The sequence below is a fragment of the Lampetra fluviatilis genome, chromosome 5, assembly GCF_964198595.1.
Source record: "Lampetra fluviatilis chromosome 5, kcLamFluv1.1, whole genome shotgun sequence".
Lineage (NCBI taxonomy): Eukaryota > Metazoa > Chordata > Hyperoartia > Petromyzontiformes > Petromyzontidae > Lampetra > Lampetra fluviatilis.
In genome coordinates this window covers 5,857,964-5,876,664 of record NC_136279.1, presented here as the reverse complement: position 1 = coordinate 5,876,664, position 18,701 = coordinate 5,857,964, and the positions used below count along the sequence as shown (strand labels likewise).

The 18,701-nt window shown below is 46.1% G+C and overlaps 1 protein-coding gene across 6 annotated transcripts in view; it reads right to left on the bottom strand.

Annotated features, from left to right (window-relative positions):
• C2CD5 (C2 calcium dependent domain containing 5) overlaps positions 1–18,701 on the bottom strand; it is a 61,842-nt gene that overhangs the window by 6,656 nt on the left and 36,485 nt on the right. For 3 of the 6 annotated variants that reach the window (XM_078856546.1, XM_078856549.1, XM_078856548.1), the window contains 14 exons: positions 14,048–14,162; positions 12,935–13,165; positions 11,942–12,124; positions 10,586–10,772; positions 9,967–10,128; positions 9,646–9,783; positions 9,095–9,158; positions 8,641–8,702; positions 7,873–7,971; positions 7,127–7,216; positions 6,921–6,993; positions 6,127–6,213; positions 5,118–5,162; positions 3,416–3,517 (listed from right to left, as the gene is read on the bottom strand). In XM_078856546.1, coding sequence (XP_078712672.1) covers positions 3,416–3,517; positions 5,118–5,162; positions 6,127–6,213; positions 6,921–6,993; positions 7,127–7,216; positions 7,873–7,971; positions 8,641–8,702; positions 9,095–9,158; positions 9,646–9,783; positions 9,967–10,128; positions 10,586–10,772; positions 11,942–12,124; positions 12,935–13,165; positions 14,048–14,162 — 1,638 coding nt within the window. The remainder of the gene's footprint in view (positions 1–3,415; positions 3,518–5,117; positions 5,163–6,126; positions 6,214–6,920; positions 6,994–7,126; positions 7,217–7,872; positions 7,972–8,640; positions 8,703–9,094; positions 9,159–9,645; positions 9,784–9,966; positions 10,129–10,585; positions 10,773–11,941; positions 12,125–12,934; positions 13,166–14,047; positions 14,163–18,701) is intronic. The other 3 variants (XM_078856551.1, XM_078856547.1, XM_078856552.1) reach the window with 3 other exon arrangements.

Sequence of the window (18,701 nt, the reverse complement as noted above, 5' to 3'; positions counted from 1 at the left end):
ATTTAGGATAATCAGCACTGTGTGGTGCATGCTTTTCCTGTGTCCATTAACAATAAACGCCATCAGTTCGTGGGCTTTTGCCTTGGGTTAAGGATTTCTCATTAGCATTGGTGTATTGAAGAACATTCTTACTAAATAGATCTCGGTGAGCACATGGACTACGCATCTATTTGCATTCAATTAGGTGGCTCCGTAAAGACGAGCACTCGGCACACTTGCTGCTGACAAAGTTTAAATATGCTTGGTGAGATAATCCCGATCAAGTCAACCCAGAATTTATTTTTTGAGGCATTAATATTGTGAAAGTGTGCGGTCTACTCTAAAGTGTATAGTTACGATCTTGAGACATTATTTACAAAAAGACGAGCGCTACCATATGCCAGATTGATCGGCCAAATCTCCAATGTTATCAATGACTAGTAACTAAATTGTGAGTAAAGATTTTGTTCCTAAAACAGTGAACCATAATGGGCTCTCACCTGCTTAACACAATACAATGTGGCCGCATCTGAAGGCACTGCATAGAAATAGTGGGCGTATCTATTTGTTGTAGAGAGGGAGTCAGTAGATAACAGAGGACAGCAGCAGGGGAGTCAACAGCATGGGAGGGCTGGGTAGAAGGGAGCTCGCGACCTCACAAGCGGGCAAGATGATGAAGATGACGACTCACTTTTCTGTCGAAACCACAACATACCAATCTCTAAAGTGAAGATCAATTGCAGCCGATGGGGGTAACAAGTAGCCACTTGTAAGGTTAAAACAGCTCCAGAGCTGTGAATTAACACGCACTCGGCGACGATCCTCACACATTTCACTCACAGCTGCTAGTTTAAAGGGCCAACATAGAACTACCCTACCACCATTGGTGTCTAACGGTGTGTTCACAGCTCTCCTGAAATGTTCAACAGCACAAACGCTCACCCTACCGTGCAGACAACCGCTCGCAAAGAAACCCCAAAATGCTTGCCCCCAATTAAGTGCAGCCTCTCTTACTCAAATAATGAAACAATGAAACAAAATATAAGCGTATATAAAAGCAACATGGAGAGAAAAAACCCCACAGAGCATGGGTAATGCCCCAGCCTACGGTGGTGGAATGGTAATGGAACAAATGGCCACCCTGCTTGGTGAGTGTAGGAAAAGGTGAGTGAACGAGTGTTGGAGTTGACAGCTGTAGAGGTCAACCTTAAAGAGAGCACACGTGCACAGGGTGGCAGCCAAGGCAAGGACAACCGAGAGAAGGGAGGGAAAAAGATGCATGCGTGCAATCGCATCCTGCCCATATATTCAAACACGTGCGCACAGAAACACACTTGCAACCACTCTTTAACAGACAACGCACACAAACTCGCGCACACATTCATGCACGCACGTGGACGTTAAAGATTCTCTGATGTTAGTTCCAAGAGTAGGACATTATGTATTTTTGGCGGATGGGTCCACATTTGCAAAATTAAAAAATTACCCACAAATATCAATTACTGTCATCTGTTTGCAGATTCGTTGGCCCAGGCCACTGTTGCAAATGAGATTGTCTTGATATCGAGTTCTCACGTGATTAAATAAAAAAATGAACTAGAACATTTACAAACACGTATGCAGGCACATTTTCATATGTACACATAGATACGTAACAAAAATACACGCTCGCAAACGCACGCACACATGTAAGTCTGAAGATGCCAAAAGCACCACGCACATGCAGACTCCACAGTGTGTGCACCGAGCCCTGTGGGAGAGAAAAAAAATAAAGAAAACAAAAAAACAATGTTTGGGCTTTTGAAGGCGACTGCTCCCCGAGAATTAAGGCTGGGTTGGAGAAAAGAGCATTGTGCACGTGCACTGTATATAAAGTAGCATTAACACCACACGTTTTGAGATTTTGTATGCAGGGAGAGGAGTAAAACGCAGAGGGAGATGCGAGGACGAAGGATGAGATTGTTTGGTGATATACTGTTGGGCAGCGAGATGGAAGGTTTCTGTCTGCGTGGGAGGAGGGATGAGTAGGGGATGGTTTCAGGCACACAAAATAGTGTGAAGGTTCCAAGTCTCACTTGAAAATCATGGCAGCTTACCACGGGTGTTTCACCACAAAGGTGTTTAGCTGTTAAACCACGTGTTCATCAAGGCAGTCAGACTGTTCAAATTGGTATTGCAGGGTAATGATCAATTCGTATTTATGTAAATTGTTTGTTCAGGGATGTTTCTATAAACAGTTATATTTCCAAATGGTCTTGGATTGTGCAAACCAGAGTACCTGGAGAAAACGAACGTGTATGAGGGGATGTATAGAATGGATAAATATAAACAAGTTCACAGAGATTATTTTACACTCATTCCATGTTACTGCCACCTTCATATCATCTCAAAGCCGGGGGGGGGGGGGGGTTTAGAAGTTTCACAAATTTGGATAATCCACCAAGCCTTGCCTCCAAACGCGCTGGATTAAAGTAACGTACCACCACGCCCGGCATGAACTTATTAATAAAAAATTGTTTTCTTTTATTATGAGAAAAATGGCTAAAAACTAAAAACCGATATTTTTACATGCAAATGTAAATTTTCATTAAATGGACGCGTTGTTGGTAAAACGATTCCTGCAATGCCAGAACAGAATCTAAGGAACTACTAAGGTGAATCACCGTGGAGACACGTCACCTCATATCTCACGTAGACATGCACATGAGATAAACAGAGTACACTTCATGCCCAAGCGATATAAACTACTGCCGAGAAAAGAAAGTAAATAATTATACCCACCCTCCATATAATTCGGCCTAAATATGATCAATAATCCACTATATCATTTGACTGACATGTGTACTATTTGCAGACCATGAAGGAGCAGTGTCTCTCCAGAGCAGTGGTTGCCAACCTGGGGCGTGCGGACCATTGGTATCCCACAAGACCGTGAAGAGCGCTCCGCATAAATGTTGTAACTACGACTGCCCGATTGTATGCTGGTCCGCCAAAATGCGGAGGGTTGACAATTGTCTAAAGGTGAAGAAATGTTGGGAACCATTGGTCTCGCGCGTAAGAAAGGCCTGTTGAAGTGACCCCAGAAGACATTTCTAGAGCTATTTGTTCATACGAGATTTGGGGAGGGGACATGTCTCTATCTTACGACGTGAAGATTGTTTTTTTCTATATATATCAGAAGTCCAACCACATGCAATAAAAACAAAGTCGAACAAGCGGAAAGGAAAAAAACCCAAGGAGAACCAATAAGAGGGAGGGTGAAGACGGTGGACGTGCGCAGGTGGGCTCCATCACCAGGAACTGAGCAGGGGATGCAACATTCACCGAAGACGGTGAGTTTTCAGAGGCAAGGGGTTATCGAGAGCTAGGCTGGCAGCAACATCCACTGCCCCGGCCAGGGGGAGACACGGACGCCAACACGCAAAGCGGTGCATACTTGTCCTCATGGATCCACGGCGAGCAGTCTGAGCCTTGCTCTTCAGGAGCTCAATCCAGCTGCTGCAGCGGTCTGCAAAGGAACTGTAATCGAGCGAGGCCACTGGGATGGAGACAAGAGACAGAGAGATGGGGGGGAGGGCAAGGAAAATAAAGCAGAAAAAATGAGTGATACTAATGATGGCAGTAACCTTACCAATTATTCAAACGCCAATAGGTGTAAGAGCATTGCCAGCAGTATTATCCAGGCGCTAAAACAAAATCGGTTAGACCATTGGAACCTCCTTTGCCAGTAGCAAAATATGATAATTGTTGTTTTACCCTTTTATCTGGCAACAAAACTGACACCTTTTTTTTTGTGCGCCTTTTGGTGTCATTTGGTCCAACACCATGTGAGACTGGGCTCTAAGAAAAGCTGTCTCTCGGGTGTGGACCAATCAATTTCAAGGACAGTGCATACATTATCAGAGTTGTGTTATTTGTTTGCATTCTGACAGCAGGTATTGTGGTCGGAATGCAAACATGACTCCTTGTAAAAAAGGTGTCAGTTTTGTTGCCAGATAAAAGGGTAAAAAAACAATTATCAAAATTGGTTAGCTCTTCAAAATGACTTGTGAAAAATGCAGGAATGAAAACGGTTTAATCCGTGTGAAATTGAGACGTGAACATCCGTTATTTTTAAATGGTTTGCGGGCAGATTTGTTCCTATTAAACTTGACAGTGAGATGCGTCTTGCTGTTAACGAGAAAGTACTGCAAATCCATTCACTCGTGAAACTTAAATATGAATGGTAAAACAAAATACCAGAAAGAAAAATAAATTTACATAATTACGGATTTTCTTTTTCTCAAAACAAAAAGAAAAAAAATCCTTGTTTTTTTGTCATTTAGATCCAAAATAGCAACTGAAGATTAAAGCGCAATTTCCTTGGGAGTGCGATTCGATCCCCACCAACCACCTCCTCCATACACAGACCCGTGGTCGCGTTCGACCAGGGTATAAAGAGAAGGGGAAACGTGGGGGATACCAGTTCCCCTCCACACATCTTCATTGTACACATCCGTGAAACCACACGGGCAGACGCACACGCGTCTCATCAAGTGGACTGGTTAACCGTTCGTATGGAAAAGCTCGGCTTACTCAACTCTGATTGCGAGAGGTTTTACTATATAATGGTATTGAAAAGTATAAACTCAATCGAACTGACAATTGACTTCATTTATTGACGTGAATCTAACTATAGGTTCAACGGTAAACTCACCATCTCGTGAACAACAATACCCCACCACTTCCCTGCAGCCTCTCCAATCAATCCAGCACATCGCTCACCAGTCCACCACAGCAGTTCACTTCATATATTGCATTGCAATGATTACTGTAACATAGCTTTTGCTGGTGCCATCACACACTCCGACGGCCCTGTAAGCACGGTATGGGATGGAAGATGCATCATACGGCATTACTCAACTCATACGGGTCTTGCAGTAGAGTACAAAGGACATAATCATGCTGACCTCTCTCATTTGGGGACACTGGTCAGGGTCAGGTTCGAGTCTGGATGGTTAGGAGAGGAGAGAGAGGAGGGAAAGGAAAGGTGGTGGTATGAGTGGTGTTGCAAGGGGGTAGCAGCGAAGGTTAAGGTCGTAAGATTAGGAGGTGAGGAGCCAGAGTGATGCGTGAAACAGGAGGGAGGTTGCCCTCACCTCTGTCGGGAGATGTGGGATGATTGCAGCGCTCCTCTCCATTGCCTGTTAGTTACAACAAATAAATAAAAGCCAAGGGAGCTCAGAACAAGGTTGCTAACAATCCAAAAACTTGCAGTCAGTTCAAGAGAATCAAACAAAGGTTACCCCTTATAGAGATCCGTGCACCTGCCAGAACGTGCAATTTTCACCAATGGATCAGGACTGACACCGGTTACGAACGAAAGATGCCCACTCGCTTTCTCTGTAAATCCGTGAAATGAAATAGGTATCCTTCATATTTAAATGTGAAACAGACTGCTATAGTATCGCAATGCCAGAAGAATGCAACCAAACGGGAATCCAGAAAAAGCAAGAGGGACACCAGTAGGAGGCAAGAGGGAGAGGATGATGCAACAAAAAAAAAGGATGGACCGATAGTGTAGAGGAGGAGGCACGAGAATGGAGAGGAAACACATGGAAACATCGGCAACAGATGGAAGATGAGAATTCTCGCCAAAGATGGAGGACTGCTGCTGGAAGTTCATGAAACCAGTGGGGCAAGATGGGAGAAAGAAAGAAAGATAAATCCATAGATAGATCAAAATCCATCACTGGAAGCTGGTGAATATGCACAGCTGTAAACCAGCACTTTGGAGGCAAGGGTTGGTGGCTCAAAGTCATGAAACTCGCTGTCCGTGGGTGTCAAAGCCGCCATCTCCTGGCTTGCCGGGGTATAGCAGCAAAGCAAGTGGATTCATTTCCATGTGTGCGGGGATTGAGTGTTACTTCCCCGCATGCGTGCGTTTCATCCGGGTCCTCAGGTTTTCTCCCACGTAGATATAAACACGAATTGATGGTGACCATCCCAATATAGAACCACAGAGCTTGGACAATTGCTGGCGCTGGTTGAGGCCACATTCCCATCTTGTCTGTGGTTTCCCACGTCTCTGACTCAAAAGTCTCTCCGAGTGAACGAAAGCTTTACAAATCCTCAACGATTGTTAGCGTAGTGTATTGTTCGTTGTACCTGTGGGGTTGGATGGGGTGACGAGGCGCTGCACGTCCGAGCTGAGATCCATAGAGAACTGCAGCTGTTCGTCCGCATCCAAAGAGCCTGCGGATCGCATTCCTCCTTTGTTAAAACTACACCGTGTTTAACTGGGAACAGCACAACAACGATCACCAAGTCCCACATAACGAGCATCGTGATATAGCGTCATTCATGCAAACTGCATCTCACAACGCTGCCTCAATCCGCAAAACACGAGAGATGCATTTGTATCAAGACGTTTTCAGCCAACTAATGAATGAGATTTTAACCCTGTGGGAGGTACCGGGAGCACCCCGAGTAAACCTGCACCTGCAAGGGGGCAACGGGAGCCGAGAGGACCGGGTGTGCAGGAAAGTAAGCAAGGTAGCGAGGTCACGTGGTTAAAATATACAAGCCCATTGTGCGGCTAACACGACACAGGCAGCCTGTGTCGCGCGCTGGCGTAATGACGCACGCTGGACGCCACTCCGGCACACGATGCTGTGTTGAAAAAGCGGTGGCGGTTGAAATGAAGGGGGTTTCTCAATGTCAGCATTTGAAATGGGCATTTATGTTATGTTGTTTTTTAAACAGAAATGTATCTCATAATCGTGACATTTTCCTGTAAAACGTAGCCGGTTGGCTGAACGTGTCTTGGAATTTTTGGATGAAAATAACACCACGCAGTTCGTAACTATTCCATGCTCGCTGCGCAGTTGGTAACAGTTTCATATATACGCCGCAAGCTTCACTCTGGCCTTCTCGCGCCACCAACCCTCGAATGCACCGACCTCTCTGAAGCATCCTCTCCAGTGGCCTGGGTGTGTCGGGCAGGAAGGAGACCGCAAGTGCCGTCACCGTAACCTGAGGAAGGGCGCGCAGAAAAAAAAGCGCCAGCAAGATGTCAAAACGCACGGTAACCGGCTGCCCTTGCAAAACGTAGTCACACCTGTACGAAGACACCCAAGTGAGCTTTCTACCTGCACAAGTCACCCACCTGTATGAGCTCGTCCTCAGGCAGAGACACGGAGAAGTTGACGTGGCATAGGCAGCATGGCATCATGGATCTGAGCTTGAAGTAAAGGCTCTGTAGGGGGCCACAACGTGAGAAATGGACGACTTATCCAAAATCACTGAATCCTTTGATTTAAACAGTAAAAATGTACGTTTTTGCGGTTGATTGGGTGCATTGGGATCTGCGGATGATATGTACCTTACAAATGTCAATTATTATTATTATTTGTATTATTATAGCAAAACATATTTCTGTGGATCATTATTATTACTACTAATAAAGTGCACAATTTGCTGTAATAGTGTACATCAATGACCCTGCAATGCCATCATTCACATAAAGCACTTCCACAAATGACAGGAAACTCAAAATAGCCAAGTCAGGAATTAAAACAATAAATTACACTGACAAGTCATATTACGAGCACAAGTGGATGGTGTGCTTACCAAGAACTAAGAGCAGTAAAGCCCACTGTACCCTGGGTTTGGCTAAGGCCAGACTCTGGCTCAAGTGAGCTGGATCAAAACCATGACTAACTAGAGCCGGCTGTGACCAGGGTCTCAGCCTTGCTCAAGATTTTGGTTGAGCTGAGCCTGACCCAAGCCTTGGCTGAGCCACTCATACAACTTTGAAAACTGAGTGGCTCAAACCTTAACCGAGCCGTGTTGGATCCAAGCCTAAGTTGACCCACGACTAAGAATTAGATTCGACGATTGTGGCAAGCGCACCTTGAGCATGCTCTCACACATGTCGTTGAAGGCTTTGTTGCGGTGCTGAGAGGTCATGGCACCCTCCTGCATGCGGTAGACTCGCACCGCCGAAAACATCTGTGCACAAGAGAAGAATTATTCATGTGTGCAGGCACACACGTACGCAAGTACCGGTAGACACACCGCATGCATATACGCCGGCACTAATCCAGGGATGCATAGTTACCTACAGCCACATTCCCACAAAGAGGTGGAGTCGTGGTGCATTGGGGTAGCACAGTGGTGTGCTATGAACCCAGAGAATCGAGTTAAATTCTTGGCCACGGCTACCATCAGTGGCAAGGGATATCTGTACCGATCCTGAGCACCCCAACAAGCATGGGCCTGCATGGTGAAGTATAGTCAAACAACTCCCATGACTGACACAGAGTGGAGGAGGCCTTCATCAAGCAGCATTGGACTGACAAAGAGCTGTGAATTATCATGAATTTTCATGCTCACATGAAGAGGTATGCAAACAAGCACACAGGCACGTATCGATGTAGCTGTTAAAAGGCTGCTTTCGTTGCCTAACTTGGTAGCAGAGCCTCTACACTCGGGCGATGTCTGCTCCAGTTTATGTCCCTCTGGACGATGGCACTGACAAACAAATATGAATGCTTATTTATTGTTATAAAAAGGAATGTGAAAAAACGAGAGCACGCATTTGCACGTCACACATGCACGCAAAATTACACACACATATGAATGGAAATTAATTTGCAACGTGATCCCTGTACCACTCACCTGCAGGTCAGATGTGAGAGAAATAACACCTGGAACGGTCTCCGTATTACAGATGTAAAAACCTGAAGCACAGGCAGTTGATAAAATATTCATCATATAGAACACTGGAAACATTTTGATATTATACAAAACAATGAGCCATGATAATAGCTGTACAATTTTCAGGATTATTTCAGGATTAAAGGCTGACAAGCCATGAAGGTAAATTTAATTTATGCAACCAGATCCCGTAACAATTTCAGAGTGGATATCCGATATCCATGGTCTGCCCTTTTGGTGTTCCTATGATCTGACTTTAGGCCTTTGCCTTGGTCACAAACCTCCTGGTGTCACTCAAAAGCCCGTCTTGGTGACCTCTTCTACCTCAAACATGCACACGTGTCCCAAAATCTCAATGTTATTGTCACCCCTGCCAATTTAAGATGCCATGCTCCCACCGCCCAGCAAGCTGTACCAGGCGGCGTGGGGGTGTCGGTGAGCAGTGCCTGTATGTCCTCTTCCGCATCTGCGTCGTCGATCTGCGGCACATGGACGTGGGGACACACAAGAATGTGAGGCTCGTGAGATAAACCTGCTGGCATGAAACAAAGCTAATTGCAAGCTATTTGGCCAGGGAATACTGTGCTACTGACATGAATGACACGAGTGTCTTGGTTTTTGATATCAGGGTTACTCTGTATATTGCCTGCTATGACGCATGGAACAAAAACATGGGCATTGAAGAATGGAACAAAAAACGATCGGTGTGCAAAGAAGCATGGAGTGATGTATGCTTGGAATTACATTGAGAAACGAAAAGAGAAACATATTGAATACATGGCATATACGCAGGTTAAAGACATCATTTTGACTGTCGAGATAAGTAGGCAGACCACGTCACTTGCAGAGATGAGTGCCGACGGATGATACCAATGTTAGTGCTAGCAGCAAATGGAGCGAGCAAGCCAGAGAGGATGTCTGCCAACACCGCGTTGGTGGCGTTTGCTGTGAGGATGGCGCTATCACCTCGAGCACGAAGGCATCCTTCTTGCCATGGGACAGGTCGAGGTCCAATGTTTCATCCGAGCTCTCCGACTGCGAGCGGAAGACGCGATACCTTCGAACCTCCAGCATCGGCCAGTCAGGGGGATCCTCCATCTCCACCTATGACCAGAGAGAGCCAGACCATGACGATGCTTCACCGATAGCACAATCATTATGTAAGTTTGGGAATAAGACACAACAAATAGCTAAATGACAATCACGAGGCTGATGCATAGACGCAATCGTCACTTCTCATACAGGCGCGGCGGGTGGGAGGGGACGTGCACGGGGAGTCACTCTCACAGGTGTTTTGATCTCGTAGAGCTCCTTGTTTCGGGCGATGACCTCGTTGATCCTTTTCTGCACGCCACTCACGTAGCCGTCGAGCCCGGGCTCTGGGCTCTTCCCTGCCACATGGAGGCCACCAGGGGGCGGCAGCGCTGCCACAAACACAGCCGTGGCCGACTGCACGCGCGCGCACACACAGCGAGTCGGATGTGCACATGGCGAAAACTCGACAACCATACAGTAAAGCTTTCACATAACAACTTATCGTGGCTTTTGTAAACACCATATATATGCTGAAGTGCTTTAAAAAGGTACCGAAAAAAATTCTAATTTACAGCCCTTTGTCAATTAAATGCTGGATGAAGGCCTCTCCATGGCATCCGTCATGATGTTTTTTTAAAAATCAAACTTCATCACCTCGGTCAGTGTGGGTTGGTAAAGAGTGAAGGCAGGACAGGTTCAGATATAGCTCACCGCTGATGTTAGCCGGGACTGGAACTCGGATCGTCGGGTTCATAAAGCAGCGTGCTAGCCACTGAGAACCTGCTCCACTGCCAATCAATTTGATGAAGGTAAAATACCCATTTAAAACGACAACTGTTCATTCAAGAGGATTGAGGGGTAATCGACTTACGGCAATGCCGACCAGCATGGTCTCCCCGATGGAGACGCTCACACACAGGCCGAACAGAGCGTTCATGCCGCGCAGCTTCAGCTTGTTCATGAGCTGCGTGTGCAGCTCGTACTCCATGAAGGGCAGCAGGTTGCTGATGCTCGTTGCATTCACCTCGCCTTGCGCCTTCTTTTTCTGACGGCACAGCCTGGCCGGGTAACACCATCAACATCACTGTCATCATCGGTAGCTTTACCAGAATTTCCATCATCATCATCATCATCACCACGAGCAGTCGCGATCAAATAACAGCTGGATGGAGGCCTCCCTGAGTTGCCGCAAACTCTCACAGTCCTGCGATGTCGCAATCTATCCAGCACCTGCAGACAAGATTAATTCATCGCTCCATCTCCAAGGTGAATATACTCTCGGTTGTGTGTTTTTCCGTTATTCTTGATCTTCGACCATCATACCTTCTTAGCGATGTGTCCTGCCCAAGCGCACTTACTTTCTGAACAGTAAAAATGTCCACAACTCATCATTGTTTTCTACCCATGTTGCAGAATATGAATTAAATAATGAAATAAAGAAAGCGGGTCAAATTGCTCTGAGAATCGTCATACGTGTTGATCATCAAAAGAATCATGACCATCGTAACCATTATCAATATCAAACTCACGATTTCTTCTAGCAACAGTAAATGCATCTAATCATTATCATCAAGATATATAAAAGGGAAATTTGTAAATATGTGTGTCTGTTCGAAATGTTTAGCATACTTCCCAACATGCAACAAACTTGATATTTGGCATATGGGTAGCTTCCAGACTGTACACAATGCAAAAATTATAAAAATAGACGCTTGTATTTTGGGGGGGGGGGGGGGGGCGCAATAATGGATATATTTTGCACGGCAAGTGAGCGGCGACGTCACATCTGCGATGTCACCCACATGCGGAAGCGTCACGCAGTGTGCCTGCTGACGTCACGCATCCCCCCACCACCCTCCGCGTAGGCCGTGTATTAATCCAAGACAAGAATCCAAGTCTCGGGCGAAGCCGGGTAAGTAAAGCTAGTCAAGATATAAAATAACCATCAATAACAATACAAGCCCTCACCAATGGTCCTGTTTGAAGCCGCAGTGGAAGCAATGGAACAACATTTATAATTCCCCCAGACTGTGTCCATCTGGCAGTAAAAATAGGCACACCGCAGCTAGTCGATCGGTGGGTCGGTGTGGAAAAGTTGGCCAAAAACCCTGTCGGGGGGCTTCTCTAGAGTTTCCTTTAGTGGAGGCTCTTCCACCAGCAGTGCAGCAAGTAATTGTAGGACTCCACCTTCACACCTCCACTACCGGCAGTCGCGGTCAGTGCTCACCTGGCCTGCACAAGACAGCCCTTGCCAATTATGGGCAGCTCAGAGGGGGGGTCCACAGTGGTGAAGAGGAAGTCGGGCACTTTGTGGCGCTTGCAGCAGCCACACGGCCCCAGCTGCGTTGGGAACGGCAGGTTCAGCTCGTCGTACGGCACGTGGCAGAAGCTGCAGCTCGACTCGTCCGGGCTGCGAAAGGAGGACACGGCATACAAATAAGATCCCCCGTGTAGCCTTAACAAACTGTTGGGGAAAGTGCTGTTAGCGAGCACCTATAAAGGACGGCACAACACACCAGGGGGTGGGTGGCCAACACCAAGCCCGGCCGCAATTGTCTCCCTAGTGGCGATGCTCACACATCACACCAGGTACTCATTTGAGGGGGTGTCGATCTAGGGGAGGCCCAGGACCGGTTCAGATAATCGTCACCGGTGTTGGCCGTGAGCAGGAATCACACCCGGGTTGCCAGGTTCGTAGCGCAGCACGCGTAACGCTACACTACCGCTCCCCACGGCATACACACACGGTCGCACGTGCAGACATGAAATCACAAAAAATACTCAAACGAAGGTTGTTTTTCCACTGCAGAAGCAGACCCCGTGCCGCACTGAATGAGTCGCTTAAACTCGCTCCCGGCCCTGCCTTCATGTCTCATGAGGGCCAGAGTTGAATGGTCTACTTTCGACTTGGCTCGGCAATTGCCAATGTAAAACCATCCGTACAATGGCGCGGCTCGGACAAGTAAACATGCACGCATGTACGTGCATAGGCAAAATAGGCACTGGCGCTTGAATGCTGATGTCGACCACTGCTGACATCCGATAAAGTGCTACTCAATTTACTAACGGAGTGTTGAGTCGACCCAAAACGCAACAATACTGAATACAAGTCCATTCACTCCAACCACTGCACCAACCAGTTGGGTATTTCACTTTGGCCCGACCTACTCCTCTGCCGAACCCGCCCACTACCCGTGTAGCAGCTAAGATTCTCCATTACCCATGCAGGGTGGCGGCGCCATCGCGGCTGGTTTGCCGAGAGTGGTGCTCCACCTCCCTCCGCCCCTCGTTGGCGCCCATGCCAGCCTGCCACGAGAGGCGCGCCGCCTCTGCGGGGGGCACGGCGGTGGCGGCCCCCAGTGCCGGCGGCGCGCGGCCCCCGTTGTCCTGTACCAGCCGGGGGCTGAGTACGGCTGCAGTGCCGCACGCTGACAGGATGCACACCTCCTCGCTGCACGGGAACGCGCACGCACACACACACACACGCAGTGTTACGTGGAAGACTGCTGCTGTGACACATTGCCTCATTTACAACAGACCATGGTTACGCAGGTATTTAGTTGGGTTAGTAAATCCGTCAAGTGAGTTTCCTCTCTGTAATATAACGGCACTGGGATTCCGCTTTGCCTCATTTACAACAGACCATGGTTACGCAGGTATTTAGTTGGGTTAGTTAATCCGTTAAGTGGGTTTCCTCTCAATACTGTATTATAACGGCACTGGGATTCCGCTGGGAGCGGAGCGGTGGCCCAGTGGTTCGCGCGCTGCGGGAACCACTGCGCTATGAACCCATCGACCTGAGACCGCTTTCGATATCACACGAGTGGCGAGTGATATCGAAAGCGGTCTCAGTTGCCCACGATTTCAGCAACTAACAATGGTAAAGTATTATCAGCAAATCCCAACGACCGACACTGTAGCGGATTGACAACATTTCTGCGAAAAGTAATGAATGAATTCATTCATTATGTCCATTACTCAATAAGTTCTAGCAGACCCTGGAGGTAGGGTGTTGCAAGATCCACCATAATGAATACAACAATATTGACATTTGGTGGCATAAACAATATTTATTGACTCTGATGACCTTTCAAAAACCAAATGCATATTATGACAAACTAGTGACCTTTCTTAAACCATCAACTCCACGACTTGCCAGAACCTGGTTTGACATTTTCTACAATACAAAGCTCAACTGTTTGAAACCTATATTTTCCGAATGTTGCAGGCTCTAATCCACCATCGAAGAGACACGAACACAGAAGCACACACAGCATATTTGGGCACAAGTTTGTCTGTCATGGTTGGTGACAATCAGCTCATAAACACTCACCATATGCTGGTACATTCGCTGTACCCCACTACAGCGTGACAGCCTAGGGCCTTGGCGTGAGACTTAATCTCTTGCCGGATCTCGGCCCACCAGGCGTCCCGTGTCTCAGGTTCCTCTACCGGGTGGGTGGGTGGGCGAGCAGGTACACACACACACATTAACGTAAGCAACAGTACGCGCCTAAAAACAAGCGTATAAACAATCAAGTGCGCATACACGAGCACAGAAACACATGAGCACAATGCAAACTGTGAAGAAGCATGCGCTTCCACATGAGCGTGCACACACATACAAGGGCACACGTGCATCCAAACATGCATCCACACTTATACGCGCACACACAACCAAGCACGCGCACACACACACAAGTGTATGCACACGAGCAGATGTGAAGATGCAGCACATCGGACAAACACGCGCAGAGGTAAACAGATGTGCAATAATTTACGAATGCATCAACTCACAAAAGCACAGAGGCAGTATGTGTGCATGAGCGTGCCACACATATGCATGGACAAGCACGTACAACAATAGCTGGCGTATGCAGGTGTGAAAAAAACAAGTGGGCGCAGGCCTATGATCACATACATCGCATTGGGCTAAATTCAAATGCTCACAGTGTGAAGTCAAATCAGTGCCCGTTAAGTAGTTGACAGTCCCATTAAATTTGAAACCACTTTTGCATGAGAGGCCCTGTTAACTACAGGTACGTAAGAACGTTTAATGTACCATCAATTTAAGTGCAATTGCTATACCAAACGTTGCATCGTACTGTGACATCCTAGCATACAATAATGATCTAGTTTTGAGAAGAGCAAAAGTTACCGTAGATAGCACACTTTGTGTTTTCAAGTGCACGAAGTGCGGAAAAAGTATAAAATTGCCTGCAAAAGGTTTCATCTGCTTGATATCCTTACTAGTGAATGTAGCCCAAATTGTTATATCAAGGAGTTTACTGGAATGCATTATGAATATAAAGCTTGATAAGTTAGATTTGACGTTTATGGCAATTCCACAAACATGTTATGTCAGTTACAGCAAAGTGACGGTACACATAGCTTCATTTCATTATATAGATAAAACAATTACGATTGAGTCGATACAGCTTTGTTGAACATAAAAAACACAAATACTTTGACAAGATAACAGTATGTGCAGCAAGTGTTTCTGCCATAACTGACCTAACATGTTTGTGGGAAATGTCCATTAATGTGGTTATTACTAATGTGTGAATTCTAACAAAATTTGTTGTTTGTTAAATGTATAAACGTATATGAGCTAGCTTGAAAATTGTGCAATTTCGAAAATGTGAAAATCCATAGATTGTAAACAACCGACACATTTAAAGAAATATGCAAATCAGTTTTTAGACAATTGTGGCACATGATTTAGTGTGACAAACTGTGTCCTGCACACATCAACACCTGTTCAATTTCACCTATTACAAAATCAGAAAGTATTACTGCTAAATATTTGAAGATCTTTTTATTTTCATTTTAGCCACCACCCCCTCCCACCCTCCACCATTGAAATACAGCTGAGCACGATTTTGCTATCTAATATGTTGAAGGTCTTTGACAGATATCTCTGAAAGGTCTGCCCTTCGGAGGCATACTTCTCTCGAGATATGTCAACGAGTTCCCGGTTCACTCAGCACACGTTTGTCAAGTAACCCCTCAGAGCTGGGCTGTATCTCATCAAAACGCAACAAAAGCTAATGATTGGTCTACGATCATAAACACTGGGAACGTGATTTTATCAGGGATGAATGCGAGTCTGGGATTCTAAGTCATGAGATCTCAGTGGTGGCAGCTCAGTGCTGTGAGTTTTGGCATTCGCATATCAGCATCAGTAAGGTGAGCCACTCCGTCCGCCTGGGGTTAAATTTAAGAACAGAAAGCAAACGAGCATAACGGACGTGGTGAATGCGCACGCAACTGGACCATCGAAAGTGTCACGACTCCAAGGTCGCAACAATGCAGACACAATGCGTTTCTGCTGCGGAGGCCAAGGTATTAACGGTTGTCAGCATCGATAAATATTTCCAAAAATACCAAAGAAGACAAAATACATTGCAATAAAAAAGTATTAAACAAAGCATTCAGCCAGTACAGCATGCATTTAGATAGGGGTGAGAGGCAGAGTCTCTAGGGCAGGTTGGCCTAATCGCATGCAAAATAGATAATACAAATAAACTACGAGAGGGCCAAAACGTGATGCGCTTATACGTGGAGGCGTTCGGGTGTTGAGAGGTCTGTCGTGTTCGTGGGTGGTGTGTGGTGTTTATGGGAGGTGTGGTGTATATGGGATGAGGCTTAGGGTGGAGATGAGTGTGACGAACTTGTGTGGGCGAGTTGGATGGGCAAGTTGATTGGGTTGTCTGCTTTTCGTATCACACACGCACACAATGTAATTCGAGCAACAACAACCTATTCATATATATACATATACTGTACTCATTTTAGGTTAATATTTGAAAAGAATTTATTTAATTTCATGCCAAAACTGACTTAACCACCATACCCAGAAGTGTTTGTTTATGGATGAAATAATGGACTTCTATTCAAGGGTTTCTAACTTGTCTTTGAATTGCTTGCCAACACTGTGGGCGAAGCCCAAATGTTAAACCATCGTTTAAAGTGTGTATTGTGCTTGCTGCCATCCAGCTTAAAACACAAAGACTTTAATCTGAACACCATACAATTTCCGTCCATAGACCTGTAGGTCACACTATGACCATTAACTAACCTGATCAATTGTTATTTTGAAACATACTGATGATACATTTACATGGATAGCTACATCCAATAACAAAAAACATCTACACTTTTTATCAATCCACTGCTGGATGTAGGCTTCCCCAAGCTGTATCGGCCATGGGGGGTGTTTGACCATACTTCACCATACTGTTCAGTTCAGATATTGTTCACAAGTAAGGTTAGCCATGTCCAGGAATTTAACTGCGGTTGTCATGTTCACAACGTGGTGCACCAACCACTGTGCCACTGCTCCACCCATCACTTGTACAGGAATGTAACAGCCCACCTCCTCTCAAGTCGTTTCAATGCAGTTTCAGTGCAATGAACACAATTACTCAACCTTCTATTGCGGTTGTTGCTGCCCTATGCAATTTAACTGTCGTGTTGAGGCAGCAACGTGTGTATAGAACCTCAAAGAGGTGAAGTGCATGCACTGGCTTACAAAGACAATCTTGTGGTTCAAAGGTCAAGGGGCAACAGGCATGGAATAGACATGGAATGATCCTACGGCTAAGAGTAAATGTCTGCACGGTTGAACGACCAGCTACTTCCCAATTAGCATGTTCACAAGTTTATATTATAAGTTGTCCTAGTGTCTCAGAAGGGTTGATGCTACTGCCTGTCGTAAAAAAGAATCCTGCCAGAAATGCTAAGACCCTGAGTTCAAAATCTAGTTTCCAGCCACCCAAGAAAAAATTGAGATCTCAATCGGTGAGTTTGATGGCTTCAGCCCGGTCAAGAAATACGTTTTGTTTTGTACTTCTTCAAGCCTTGGCAATCTGTGATGGCTTATTCAGCTAAAAAATGGTAAGTGAACCACCTGTTGTGGAGATGGTGAGACACTAGTCGGTTGGGGAGATGGTTGTGTTTGTAAGAATTGTGGTGAGAGGCTGTCCGTGGTGAAAATGAACACGTGCCCTAATGTAACTTTGGCATTTACAAGGAGTGATTAATTAATTATACTGGTAGGAACCCACTGGTTCCACCAGCCCACAGGGGATTATTGTGTCCGCCCGTCGTGCAAGGAGGGGCTGGGAGGGGAGGGGTGGGTGGGTGGGGAGGGGCTGGTCACCCCGTGGTGCCCTTATAAAACTCAACGTTTAACCTACTCACGCCGGCTTGTGCCCGCCCTCACAGTCGGGCATATTTGCGGAATACACCACGCCGCCGTTGACCCTGGCCATTGACCGAGCAACCCAACGTTCCTACCAGCTCCCTCCGCAGGAATGTGTTAATGTCAGGTGTGGAGGGTATGTGTGCCTATAATTCGTAGCTATGGAAGTGTGGCTGATGCATTGCACAGAGGGGGTTGCCTGCATTATATACCTACTTGCAGGCAAGTAAATGAGCAACCATCACAACATAGGTACCCCCCCACCATCAAAGCATAAAGCAGTTAAATCACCTAGAGGAACAGCTTCATCATATTGATGAACGAATCGAGGCACTGCCCAGAACGACATTATTTCACATCTCTTCAAAAGGCATTTTACAGCAGCCACAAGACAATGCCTTTCATAATTTTTTCTATTGTTTAATTATGTGTCAGCGCATGTCAATCATCAACTATTTCAGGTAATAAAGAAGAAGAATTAACATCCCTTCTTGTCATAATATTTTTCCGATGAGCTATGAAGGCCACCCTCCACACACCACGTCGGAGATGGGGGTTGTACGACCATGCTTCATCACAGTGGTCACTGCAGGTTGGTGAAACGAGTGGAACAGGAACCGCTTCAAATATTACTTCCAAGCAATGTCAACCGTGGTTGGGAATAAAATTTAGTTCATAGTGCACACAGCATTGCGCCAACTCTCCACCCCGAAACACTCACCACAGTACATATCTGTGTGTGCGTGTATATATAGGTGCGTACAGTGCCGATTATCTGAAC